The sequence below is a fragment of the Oratosquilla oratoria genome, chromosome 1 (genome assembly GCF_046742065.1).
Source record: "Oratosquilla oratoria isolate Oo_2021 chromosome 1, ASM4674206v1, whole genome shotgun sequence".
In the NCBI taxonomy this organism is placed as follows: domain Eukaryota; kingdom Metazoa; phylum Arthropoda; class Malacostraca; order Stomatopoda; family Squillidae; genus Oratosquilla; species Oratosquilla oratoria.
In genome coordinates, this window is record NC_134777.1 from 42,317,276 (window position 1) to 42,331,426 (window position 14,151).

General features: G+C 42.2%; 1 protein-coding gene across 5 annotated transcripts in view; it reads left to right on the plus strand.

Moving 5' to 3' along the window:
- Positions 1–14,151, plus strand: part of LOC143033033 (sorting nexin-25-like) — a 100,722-nt gene that overhangs the window by 37,177 nt on the left and 49,394 nt on the right. For all 5 annotated transcript variants that reach the window (XM_076198251.1, XM_076198254.1, XM_076198234.1 and 2 more), the window contains 2 exons: positions 620–740; positions 9,343–9,513. In XM_076198251.1, the coding sequence (XP_076054366.1) occupies positions 620–740; positions 9,343–9,513 (292 nt within the window). The remainder of the gene's footprint in view (positions 1–619; positions 741–9,342; positions 9,514–14,151) is intronic.

The following is a 14,151-nucleotide window of genomic DNA, read 5'->3' on the forward strand; positions in this document are numbered from 1 at the left end:
AAAAGTGGTATAAGACACATAAATCATGTTCATATGATAGTGGTTCATACAATGACAGCTTGAGTAAGGTCTCTTACTGTATGTAATACAGTCATGAAACAAGCACTCCACAATACACTACCAAATTTTTATACTTCATCAAACTCTCCCAAAAAGAGAGCACAACAGAAAATTAATTTGTAAGGCAAGCAGGAATACAGGCATGCCTACATCCAGGTCACTGCCTCACATTAAAACAGTACTAGCACTGAATTGGCATGGCAATACTGCGATTACCCCAGATACAACTACCACACAGAAAACACAGATTGCTCTATACTCAATTTTCTATCACCCCTTGCCAACAGTAACACAAAATTTCTTCATTGAGTGACTTGTAGGCTGAACTGGTTTCCTGGGGGCTGTGGATCTCCTGCAAGAGAGATCCAGGGCAGTGGGTGGATTGTAAGAAATTTCATTAGTTGCTTATTTCTGCATGTGCATCATTATACTTTTTATGGTAAGAAATACAGATATGAGTATACCACACCATGGTTGATATAACAGCTATACTTTTATAGAATGTTTTGAAAATATGTAATGTGTGTTAAGATATACTAATGGACTTACGTTTTTGCAGGCGAAATATAATAAATGAAATAATGCAAGCAACTGCAATCAATAATCTGAAGAAAGCTAAAGGTGTAGATCCCAGCCGTGAAAGCACACCTCAAGGCACAGGCAAAGGCGATTTGTTGCAGGTAACAAGTTTCAGGTGCTAAAAAACAGAGCCTGTGTATTTGCCTAGTTGTTTTATACAGGAAAGGAGCTATGCTCATAGTGACCCATATTTGTACCTTTCAGCATCAAGTTTGTTCTTAAATTCTTATATAGTATTTGCACACATTGTTGCCTCATCCAATTAATTCCAGATATCCACCACTCTGTGTGGGAAGCTATTCTTTTTTAGATCTCTTCTATAACTATCCTTTTTGAGTTTTTTTTTCGTGTCCTCTTGTTTTTCTCTTGTCCCACTTTAATAAGTCAGCTCTATCTAGGACTTCTATCCCTCTCATAATTCTGTAAATGGTCAATAGATCTCCTCTTTCTCTTCTTTGTTCCAGGGTTGGTAGTTCCAGTTTGTCCAATCTGTGTTTGTATGTCAATTTGGAGAGTGTTGGTGCCATCTTTGTCATTGCTCTTTGAATTCTTTCTATATACATACATACATATACCAAAGGCTTTTTTCCCCCTTACAAGGGAGGTAGTCAAAAAACAAAGGCATAAAAACCACTCCCACCCATTCCATCCCTATCACACTCCACTCCCCTCCACTCCCTTCCCTCCCTCTTATCTTAGCACCTCCTGGATGACAGGTCATCCCTGCATCTTGTTCAATGCCCTGGGTCAGAAACAGTGTCGCAAGACACAGCACATCCACAGCAAGGCCGCTTCATCAAAATCGGTGACTCCCCCCCCTCCCCCTCACCGTTCCCTCATGCAGAAAAGGAGAAGACGGGGAGAAATCCCTTTGTGTTGCATCAAATTTTTCTCACACATTCTCCCTCTCCTGCCACCCCACACCCATTCCACCTCATGCATCACAGTGTCATCCATACACAACCATTCTCCTTTCACCCATCTTCTGTCCTCTCCCGTCCTTCCTCAACAGACATTCCCCTCTTCCCCAAAGCCCCTTTTACTCCATCCATCCATCTCATCCTAGGTCGCCCCCTCATGTTCACTCCTTCCACATCTGCCTTCCATACCTCTTTTACTAGTCTTTCTTTACTCATTCTTTCCATGTGTCCAAACCATCCCAATACTCTTTCATCCACCCTATCTCCCAGCTCCCTTTCCACCCCTTTTTTCTCCTCACCTCCTCATTTCTCACTCTATCCAGCCTAGTAACCCCTACCATACTTCTCAGACACCTCATCTCAAACACATTCAAACTCCTTCTCTTTTCCTCTCTTATGTTCCATGTTTCTGTCCCATACAGTGCTGTCGGTTCAATCACTCCTTCATATAACCTCCTCTTAGCATCCTTTCCCAAATGTCTATTTCTCATTACACTTTTTTAATCCACCAAGGTATTTACTTGCTTTTCTCAATCTACATTCTACCTCCACCTCCACTCCTCCCTTTCCTGCCACATTTACACCCAAGTATCTAAAACTAACCACTTCCTCCAGTCTCTCTCCCTTAATACTTCCAGTCTGCTGCCACTTTCACCCCTTGTACATCTCATCACCTTACTTTTACCACATTTATCTTCAACTTCCTTCATTCACACACTTCCCCAAACTCTGTCAATAACTTCCTCAATCCCTCCTCTGATCCTGTCACAAGTGCAGTGTTGTCTGCAAATAACAGCTGGCTTATCTCCCATTTTCTCCATTTTCTTTAACCATCTCCAATCCCTGACCCACCACACTTGCATTTATCTCTCACACCACCCCATCCATGTACAAATTGAACAGCCAGGGTGACTGGCTTTATATTCTTTTTAGTACTGGACATCCATAGTGTTCCAGCATACTCCAATTTTGGTCTTATCAGTGTAACTAATATTTTCTTTACCATTTACTTGTCCAAGTAATCAAATGCCACTTTCATTGATCTTAGTAAATTGAAGGTTTCTCTGACTATTTTGTTAATATGCTTGTCTAGTGACATGTCTTTGCTGATAATTACTCCTAGGTCCTTTTCCAAGCTTACTTTATTAAATTCCTTTGTACATACATACATATACTAAGGCTTTTTCCCCCTTACAAGGGAGGTAGCCAAAAAGTAAAAGGCATAAAACCCATTCCCACCCATTCCATTCCCTAGATATTCCACTCCCTTCTACCCTCCTCCCTCCCTTTCATCACTGACAAACAATGACTGCTCCCCTTCCCCTACCATTTTCAGCTAGCAACATAGAAACGTCTGGGGTATTGGCTGCTTGTTATTGTGGCAAAGTAGCATGCAGTCGATACTTTAGGGTCTATATGGGGCGCCCCTACGGACCAGAGCCACACATCATTTTGTCTATGATAGAAGAAATTCTGTTCATAGAGAAATGATGACACTTTTATACTACGACTGTCCCTCCGTTATGCTGTCCCCCAACCCCTTGTTGCTGTCCTGTACCATTTCTCTGAGTATTCTCTTTCTGTGATGGGGGGAATTCCCTGTGGTGGGGGAAAAGAATACTGCCACCAAGTTTCCCACTTGGATCGTAAGAGGCGAGAAGAAAGAGACGGGGAGAGGGACTAGGCATCCTTCTCCCTGTAGCCCCACGGGGCATATTCCTAAAAAGAAAAGTGAAGGCATAAGGGGTGCTGGAGGGCCTCGGGCCAGCACCCTAAGGTTTGGGTCTTTTAATGTGCGTGGATGTGGTACAGATGAGAGTAAAAGGGAAGAGATAGGTAGTATGTTTGTGAGAAGAAAGATGGATGTGTTGGCTTTGAGTGAAACTAAGTTGAAAGGGAAGGGTGAGTGTAAGTTTGGGAGTGTAAGTGGGAGGTTATCAGGAGTGAAGAGAGGGCGAGGGAGGGAAGGGGTGGCTATTCTAGTAAGTGAGGAGTTAGGTAAACAGGTAGTGGAGTGGAAGGAGGTTTCCTCAAGGATAATGTGGATGAAGGTGAAACTGGGAAAGGAGATGTGGGTCTTTGTAAGTGCATATGGGCCTGGCAGTGAGAAGAGCGTGGAAGAAAGGGAGGCCTTTTGGATAGATTTAAATGAGTGCATAGAGGGTTTAGGAAGAAATGTCAATGTAATAGTACTGGGAGACCTTAATGCTAGGGTGGGAAATGGTCCAATCGATGGAGTGGTTGGGAAGTGTGGAGTTCCAGGAAAGAATCGTAGTGGAGAGTTGATGGTGGAAATGTGTCTAGAAAGAGAGTTGATGATAGCAAATACAGTGTTTCGGAAGAAAGTCAAGCATAAGTACACATGGGAGAGGGTGGTGGAGGGAAGGGTGGTAGATAGAGCGCTAATGGATTATGTAGTGGTAAATAGGATTATGATAGGAAGAGTTAAGGATGTACATGTGCTAAGGGGAGAGGGTGGGGGAATATCAGATCATTTTTTGGTGGAAGGTAAGCTGAGAGTGGAGGATAGATGGAGAAAGAGGAAAGGGACAAAAGGTAGGGAGGTTCTTAGAGTGAACTCCTTGAATGAAAAGGAAAAGGAGAAGGAGTACGAAAAGAAGCTGAAGGAGGAGTGGGAGGGAGTAAAGGATAGAGCAGAGATGGGTGTGGAGGAGGAATGGGGATGGTTCAAGGAGGGAGTCTTAAAGTGTGCAAGGATGGTGTGTGGAACAAGAAGGGCAGGGGGAAATAGAAAAAAGGGTAGTGAATGGTGGGATGAGGAAACAAAGAAGGTTGTAGAAGAGAAGAAGCGAGCATTCACAGATTGGTTACAAAAGAGGACGGGGGAGTCATATGAGACGTACAAAGAAAAGAAAAGAGAAGTAAAGCAAAAGGTAAAGGAGGCAAAGAGGAGAGCAGATGTGAAATGGGGTAGGAGTATGACAGAAAATTTTGAAAGTAATAAAAAGATGTTTTGGAAAGAAATTAAGAGAGGAAGAGGAGGCGAATCAAGTAGGGAAGAAAAGGTAAAAGGTACAGATGGAGAGATGATAATGGAAGAGATGGCAGTAAGGGGAAGATGGGCAGAATATTTTAGGGAGTTGCTAAATGTGAAGGAGGATAGGGAAGGAAAGATAGCTGCAGTGGGAAATGCTAAGAAAATGAGAGTGATGAGTGAGGAGAATGGAGGAGTAATAAGAAAGGATGAGGTAAAGGCAGTTGTAAAGATGATGAAAGCAGGTAAGGCACCTGGTCTGGATGGATGCCATGCAGAATGTCTGAAAAAGGGAGGTTCAGTGATGGTGGACTGGTTGGTGAGGTTGTTTAATGTTTGCTGGAGAGAGGGTGGGGTACCGGAGGACTGGAGAAGTGCCTGTATAGTTCCTCTTTACAAGGGAAAAGGGGACAAGTGTGAATGTAGTAGTTTCAGAGGGATTAGCCTGTTAAGTGTAGTAGGGAAGGCTTATGGGAGGATCTTAATTGAGAGGATTAGGAGAGGAACAGAAGGAGTAATTGGTGAGGAACAGTGTGGATTTAGGACAGGTAGAGGTTGTGTAGATCAGATCTTTGTGGTAAGACAGATATGTGAGAAAGCTATAGGAAAGGGGAAGGATGTTTTTTGGGCTTTTATGGATCTGGAAAAGGCTTATGATAGGGTAGACAGAAAGGCACTGTGGAAGGTTATGCAGATTTATGGGATAGGAGGAAAGCTTTTGGGAGCTGTCAAGAGTTTTTATGAGAGTAGTAGAGCTTGTGTCAGGATTAGAAATGGAGAGAGTGAGTGGTTTGAAGTAAAGGTGGGACTTCGTCAAGGATGCGTTATGTCGCCCTGGCTGTTCAACTTATACATGGAAGGGGTGGTGCGAGAGGTGAATGCTAGGGTAGTGGGTCAGGGATTGGAGATGGTTAGAGAAAATGGAGAAAAGTGGGAGGTGAGCCAGCTGTTGTTTGCGGACGACACTGCGCTTGTGGCAGGGTCAGAGGAGGGATTGAGGAAGCTGGTGGCAGAGTTTGGGAGAGTATGTGATAGAAGAAAGCTAAAGATAAATGTGGGTAAAAGTAAGGTGATGAGATGTACAAGGGGTGAAAGTGGCAGTAGACTGGAAGTGAGCATTAAGGGAGAGCGACTGGAGGAAGTGGATAGTTTTAGATACTTGGGTGCAAGTGTAGCAGGAAAAGGTGGAGTGAAGGTGGAGGTAGAATGTAGATTGAGAGAAGCGAGTAAATGCCTTGGTGGATTGAAGAGTGTAATGAGGAATAGACATTTGGGAATGGATGCGAAGAGGAGACTGTATGAAGGAGTGATTGTGCCAACAGCACTGTATGGGGCAGAAACATGGAACATAAGAGAAGAAGAGAGAAGGAGTTTGAATGTGTTTGAGATGAGGTGTCTGAGAAGTATGGTGGGGGTTACTAGGCTGGATAGAGTGAGAAATGAGGAGGTGAGGAGGAGAACAGGGGTGAAAAAGGATTTGGGAGATAGGGTTGATGAAAGAATATTAGGATGGTTTGGACACATGGAAAGAATGAGTGAAGAAAGACTAGTAAAAGAGGTATGGAAGGCAGATGTGGAGGGAGTGAACATGAGGGGACTTCCTAGGATGAGGTGGATGGATGGGGTGAAGGGGGCTTTGGGGAAGAAGGGAATGTCTGTTGAGGAAGGAAGGGAGAGGACGGAAGACAGAGGTGAGTGGAGAATGGTTGTATATGGATGATGTTGTGACTGCATGAGGAGGAATGGGGGTGGGGGTGGGGTAGTATGTGTGAGTGAATTTTGACGCAGCCCAAAGGGATTTCTCCCCGTCCTCGCCTTATATGCAAAGGGGGACGGAGAGGGGGGGTCGCCGATTAAATGAAGCGGCCTTGCTGTGGATGTACTGTGTCTTGCGACACTGCTTCTGACCCAGGGCGGTGGGCAGGGTGCAGGGATGACCCGTCATCCAGGAGGTGCTCAGATGAGAGGGAGGGTGGGAGGGGTGTGGAGTGTATTTAGGGATGAAATGGGTGGGAGTGTTTTTATGCCTTTCCCTTTCTGGCTACCTCCCTTGGAAGGGGGAAAAAGCCTTGGTATATGTATGTATGTAACATAGAAACGGTCCCACATTAACAACACAGACAGCAGTCCAATGTCTCTCCCTTGAGAGATCTGTGGGAGGGCTCAAGGACCATTGCCAGTCATTGTGGGTTTTTCCATTTAGTGAAACTCAAGGCATACATACATACATATACCAAGGCTTTTTCCCCCTTATATACTACCTCACCCCATACCCCCACCCATTCCACCTCATGCATCACAACATCATCCATATACAACCATTCTCCATTCACCCCTGTCTTCTGTCCTCTCCCGTTCTTCCTCAACAGACATTCCCCTCTTCCCCAAAGCCCCCTTCACCCCATCCATCCACCTCATCCTAGGACGTCCCCTCATGTTCACTCCCTCCACATCTGCCTTCCATACCTCTTTTACTAGTCTTTCTTCACTCATTCTTTCTATGTGTCCAAACGATCCTAATATTCTTTCATCAACCCTATCTCCCAACTCCCTTTCCACCCCCGTTCTTCTCCTCACCTCCTCATTTCTCACTCTATCTAGCCTAGTAACCCCCATCATACTTCTCAGACACCTCATCTCAAACACATTCAAACTCCTTCTCTCTTCCTCTCTTATGTTCCATGTTTCTGCCCCATACAGTGCTGTTGGCACAATCACTTCTTCATACAGTCTCCTCTTCGCATCCCTTCCCAAATGTCTATTCCTCATTACACTCTTCAATCCACCAAGGCATTTACTCGCTTCTCTCAATCTACATTCTACCTCCACCTTCACTCCACCTTTTCCTGCCACATTTGCACCCAAGTATCTAAAACTATCCACTTCCTCCAGTTGCTCTCCCTTAATGCTCACTTCCAGTCTACTGCCACTTTCACCCCTTGTACATCTCATCACCTTACTTTTACCCACATTTATCTTTAGCTTTCTTCTATCACATACTCTCCCAAACTCTGTCACCAGCTTCCTCAATCCCTCATCCGATCCTGCCTCAAGCGCAGTGTCGTCAGCAAACAACAGCTGGCTCACCTCCCACTTTTCTCCATTTTCTTTAACTATCTCCAATCCCTGACCCACTACCCTTGCATTTACCTCTCGCACCACCCCATCCATGTATAAGTTGAACAGCCAGGGCGACATAACGTATCCTTGACGAAGTCCCACCTTTACCTCAAACCACTCACTCTCTCCATTTCTAATCCTGACACAAGCTCTACTCTCATAAAAACTCTTGACAGCTCCTAGAAGCTTTCCTCCTATCCCATATATCTGCATAACCTCCCACAGTGCCTTTCTGTCTACCCTATCGTAAGCCTTTTCCAGATCCATAAAAGCCCAAAAAACATCCTTCCCCTTTCCTATAGCTTTCTCACATATTTGTCTTACCACAAAGATCTGATCTACACAACCTCTACCTGTCCTAAATCCACACTGTTCCTCACCAATTACTCCCTCTGTTCCTCTCCTAATCCTCTCAGTCAAGATCCTCCCATAAGCCTTCCCAACTACACTTAACAAGCTAATCCCTCTGAAACTACTACACTCACACTTGTCCCCTTTTCCCTTGTAAAGTGGAACTATACAGGCACTCCTCCAGCCCTCCGGCACTCTACCCTCTCTCTAGCAAACATTAAATAACCTCACCAGCCAGTCCCAAGGCAACAATTAATTAATTGATTGTTTTGTAATACCACATACAGGGATAGACTGTGTAGAAATGAGGTGAGGAGGAGAGTGGGGAAGGGTAGATAGGGAGACAACAGATACAACTGATGAAAGATTGTTGGTGTAGTTTGGGCACATGAAAAGAGTGAGTGAGGAAAGATTAGCAAAAAAGAGTCTGGAAAGCCAAGGTGGATGGAGTGAACTTGAGGGGAAGACTGAAAGTGAGATGCATTGATCAGGTAAAAGAGCCTTTGAGCAAAAGGAGAGTGTCTGTCGAGAAGAGAAAGGAGAAGGCAGGGGATAGGTGTGAGTGGAAAATGGTTGTGGATAGATGATAATTTGATGCAGCCAGACGATATTTCTCCTTGTCCTCTCCATTTTTTCCATTTTTTGTGTGAAGGGATGGGAAGGGAGGGTTGCTGTATAAATAAAGTGGCTGGCCCTACTGTGGCTGTGCTGTGTCTTGCTGCATTGCTTGTAACCCAGGCAGTGGGCAGGAGTGGGTACAGGGAGTGGTTTCTATGTAATGAAGTGGTGGTAGTAAACCAGCTTTTGGGCCCTGCTGCCGTGGAGGTGATGTGTCGTGTGACATTGCTTCTGACTCAAGAAGCAGGCAAAGGAAAGGGATGACCATTCATCTACAAGGAGCCAAGATAAAAGGGACAATAAATGGATGTTGGATGGATGTGGAATAGGTGAAGGATGGGTGCATGTCTTGGCAGGACCACTCTCCATGTAAAGGGAAAAAGAACCTTTGGTATATGTATGTTTCATCCATCATTTATGTAAATCAGGATCATCATGGGCACCAGTTCTTAGACCCACTGACTGTTATTTACTTCCCTCCAGCCTGACATCCTATCCATTGCCACTGTTTTCATGTGAGTGTACATATTTATGCTTGCATCTCTCCCACCCTGTACATTTTTCCCATTATTCCTCATCTCTTTCTTTCCTTTGTTTTAACTTTTTCTTTCTTTTTTCTCTTCCCTGTCTCTTAAATGAAAATGTTAGATTTTTTTTTTTTTTTATATAATTCTTCTTAAGAATATATTCTCTTTTCAGGCAAGGAATCTGAAGAGGTATATCAATCAACTTACTTATGCCAAAGCACAATGTGAGAGGAGAATCAAGGTTTTAAGTACTCAGCAAGAGGCCACCATTGGACATGAGAATGAAGAAAGGAGTGAGGACATTTCATTTTCACGTCCTTTGCAAAATCTTCCAGGGCAAAAGGTATTTAGAAATTCTTACATATACACATGCATATGTATGTACATACCAACATTGACGGACTAATTTCGGGACTGAACGAACTCAATGATTATCTGTTAGAAGCAAAACCAGACATAATGGGAATTGTAGAGACTAAACTAAGAGGTGAAATACCATCCACTGTTATCGGACAAGGTTTATACAACTACTGGATAAAAAACAGGGACAAGAAACAGGGAGGGGGAATCATGTTCTTGGCCAAGAAAGACCTAAAGGTGACAAAAATTGCAGAGGGCAAAGGTAATGCTGAATTGATCATGATAAAAGTCGAAGGCAAGAATATGAAAAGTAGAAAGTTTGTGGTGACTTATGTGCCTCCAAAAACAAGCGCTTGGAAAGAAATCGAACATACAAAAATGCTAGATGATACAAGAAAATCACTCAATGAGATACTAATGGGTAAGGGTAATCTGGTAGTTATGGGGGACTTCAATTGCAAAAAAATTTGTTGGGACAGCATGACAGTGCAAGGAGGAGATGACTCGTGGGGCAATGTACTGCTAGATATGACCATGGAGTACACAATGACCCAATGGGTCTGTGAAAACACAAGGTACAGAAATAATGAAGAGCCATCGAAACTAGATCTAATATTTACAACAGAGCCTGAAATAGTGCATAAAGTCCAGTATGAGACACCAATTGGAAAGAGTGACCATGTACTCATCGAAACTATACTAAAGGAAGAAATGGACATAGAGAGGAACGAAAAGCATAGGAAAGGAAGACTGAGGTACAACAAAACAGACTTTACAAAACTAAAGACATTCTTCCGGAATGCAAACTGGGAAATATTTTACAGGGAAGAAACAACAGTGGAAGAGAAATGGAATATATTGATGGAAAACTACAATGAAGGGGTAAACAGGCATGTACCAAGACAAAAGCGAGAGAGAGAGTACATTAAATGTTGGTTCAACAAAAGATGCAGTGAGGCAAAAGACAGAAGGGACAAAGCTTGGAAAAAGTGGAGAAAAGACAAAAAACAAAGCAAATGGCAAATTTATGTTAACTATAGAAATGAGTATGTTAATGTGAGAAGAGAGGAGAAAAGGAACCATGAGAAGGATATTATAGACAAATGCAAAGAGCAACCCAAACTATTCTATCGGTATGTGAATGGTAAACTTAAAAACAAACAGGAATTGGTGAAACTATGCCAAGGAAACATAGAATACACAGAAGATTTAGAGATGGCCGAAGTCATGAACAATCACTTTAAATCTGTTTTCACCAGAGAGAAAATACCAAATTGTGACATAGATAAAAACAAGAAATCTCCCCTCATGAATGAGTTTACAGCATCACTAAAGGAAATATCAGAACATTTATCAAGGCTGGATGTCAGAAAATCACATGGCCCGGACGGTATTGCAAATTGGATTCTAAAGGAGTGCAAAGAAGAACTAACAGACAAAATACACATCTTAATAAACAGCTCACTCAAAGAAGGAAAGATACCCGAGGACTGGAAAAACGCTAACATTGTACCAATACACAAAGGAGGAAACAAAGAAGAACCCACCAACTATAGGCCAGTATCACTAACAAGCACCATAGCCAAAATTTGTGAGAAAATAATCAAGAATAGATGGGTAAAACATCTGGAAGACAATGACATATTAAACCCAAGACAATTCGGATTCAGACAAGGAAGATCATGCTCCACAAACTTAATATGCTTTTACTCAAGACTAATAGACATAGTGCAAAAAAGAAATGGATGGGCTGATTGTGCATTCCTAGACTTGCAAAAAGCCTTTGACAAAGTACCACACAGAAAACTACTAAAAAAGCTGGAACACATAGGAGGAATACAGGGAAACCTACTAAAATGGATAGAGGACTTTCTGACTGGTAGAAAGATGAGAGTAGTGCTCAGAGAAAAATATTCAGACTGGAAAGAGGTGATCAGTGGAGTACCGCAAGGATCTGTGCTGGCACCAATAATGTTTGCTATCTATATGAATGACATGGATGAGGACGTGAACTGCTACATGAGCTTCTTTGCCGATGACGCCAAACTGCTAAGGAAAATAGAAACTGATGAGGACTGTGAAGCACTGCAAGAAGACCTAAATAGGGTATGGAACTGGAGTCAGAAATGGGAAGTGGACTTTAATACTAAGAAGTGTAGCATAATGGAGTTTGGAAAAAGCAAAAACAGAATATCAGGAAAATATACAATTGGAACCAAAGAAGTCAAGAAAGTAGGATCCGAAAAAGATTTGTGAGTAATTATCACGAACGACTTGTCCTATGATATACAGATTAACAAAATTGTCGGGGAGACTTACAACTTGCTAAGATCAATAAAAGTGGCGTTTACATACTTGGACGAAGACATGATGAAAAAAATATTGGTTACATTGATAAGGCCTAGATTAGAGTATGCAGCGACATTGTGGTCCCCCAGTACCAAAAAGAATATAAAGAAAATAGAAAGAATCCAAAGAGCAGCTACAAAAATGGCACCTGCACTTGCAAACCTATCATACGAGGAGAGATTGGCTAAACTGGAGTTACCGACACTGGAGCAAAGAAGAGAGAGAGGTGACCTATTGACCATCTACAGAATCATGAAAGGCACAGAGGTACTCGATAGTGAGAACTTACTTAACTGGGACAAAAGAAACACAAGAGGACATGGAAAGAAAATAAAAAAAACATAGCTATAGAAGAGAACTGAAGAAAAACAGTTTTCCTCATAGAGTTTTGGACACTTGGAACAAACTGGACAATGGAATAGTATGCGCAAAAGCCATTCATGAGTTTAAAAACAAACTAGACACTGCAAGATACAAAGGCGGGACATCACGAGCATAGCTCCCCTTCCCGCAAAATACAACTAGGTAAATACATATATATATATATATATATGCCTATATATATATATACATATATATACATACATACATATATATATATATATAATATATATATACATATACATACATATTTACATATATACAAACATAACCAATACCTTTATATTGAAGGGTCTTTTCCCCCTTATAAGGGGGTTGGCCAAGTGAAAGCATGTACCCATCCCACATTCATTGAAAACCTATACATCATCTCTCCCATCTTAGCACTTAGTAGAAGAAGGGTTATCCCTGTCCCCTGCCAAACCATTCAGATCATGGGCAATGCAGTGAGACATAGCTCTGCCAAAAGAGTGCCCAACAGGTGGAGCTGGTGTATTCACCCATTTGTAGCATACAAGAAACAAACAGTGCTCATTGGGTTCATTCTCCTACACTCCAATTTGTCATATCTAGCCTACATGTACAGTCCCAACCTAGTCCATATCCTTGATTTCTAATTCATATTTAGATTTGAATTCATGTATTGTTCTAAGCTATTCCAGCTATTTCTTCCCATCCTTTAGACATGTAGTCTTCCTTAATTTCTCATGATTCTTAAAACCCTCCTACCCTTAATCAAGAGATCTCTTCTGTCACTGTAATCTATCTCCTATAATGATGCGAACACTAATTGTATCACCTCTTTCTCTACAATCTTTGAAAGTTGGCTGATCCAGTGCCTTTAGTCTTTCCAATATGGTTTATCTGTGAGGTTTTTTCCCTCTGTTATCTTTGTCACATTTAAGCCTTTCTTAGCCAAAAATATTACTCCTCTACCCAGTTTCTCCTTTCTATTTTTCATCCAATGGTTGTATAGACCTTGTCCCACAGTGTTTGGTGGTAGAGGACTTTTTAATTGCATTTCTACAATTCCCATTATGTCTGGTTTTTCTAATGCCAGGTAGTGCTAGGTGCCCACATGGATATACCATATGATAATTTTGGTCTTATCAATGTAATAATTATTTTCTTAACCATCTCCTTGTCCATGTAGTCGAAGGCCACTTTCATTGATCTTAATAAGTTATAGGTCTCTCCAAATAACTTATTTACATGTTTGTCAGGTGTCAAGTCACTTAAGATGATTACTCCTAGGTCCCTCTCTGAGTTTACTTTTTTGACTACTTTGTTTCTAATTGTATATTTTCCCGAAACTCTATTTTTGCCTCTTCCAAATTCCATTATGCTGCATTTCTTGATGTTGAAGTTCATTTCATATTTCTGGCTCCATTCCCATACTTTATCCAGGTCATCTTGTAGTGCTCTGCAATCTTCTTCTGTTTTCAGTGTGTGTGTGTGTGTTTGAGATGAAATGTTTGAGAAGTATGGTGGGTGTTATGAGGGTGGATAGAATATAAGATGATAAACTGATGAGGAGAGCAGGGATGGGAAAGGACCTGGCAGATAAGGTTGACCAAAGAGTAGTGGGGTGGTTTGGGCACATGGAAAGAGTGAGTTAAGGAGAACTAGGAAAAAGTGTGGGGAAGACTGAGAATGAGATGGATGGATGGGATGAAGGGAACCTTGAGGAAAAGGGGAATGTCTGTTGAGCAGGGAAAGGAGAGAGTGAGAGATAGTTGTGAGAGGAGAATGATTGTTATTTGTTAACCTCTTCACTCCGGGGCACATCGCACGTCTGGCAGCATTAGCTGCCCGACGTGCGATGTTGCGTCATAATAATCGCATTATAAAAAATAAAGTCAGTGCTCAATCGTTCGTTCTCTTTCACCCG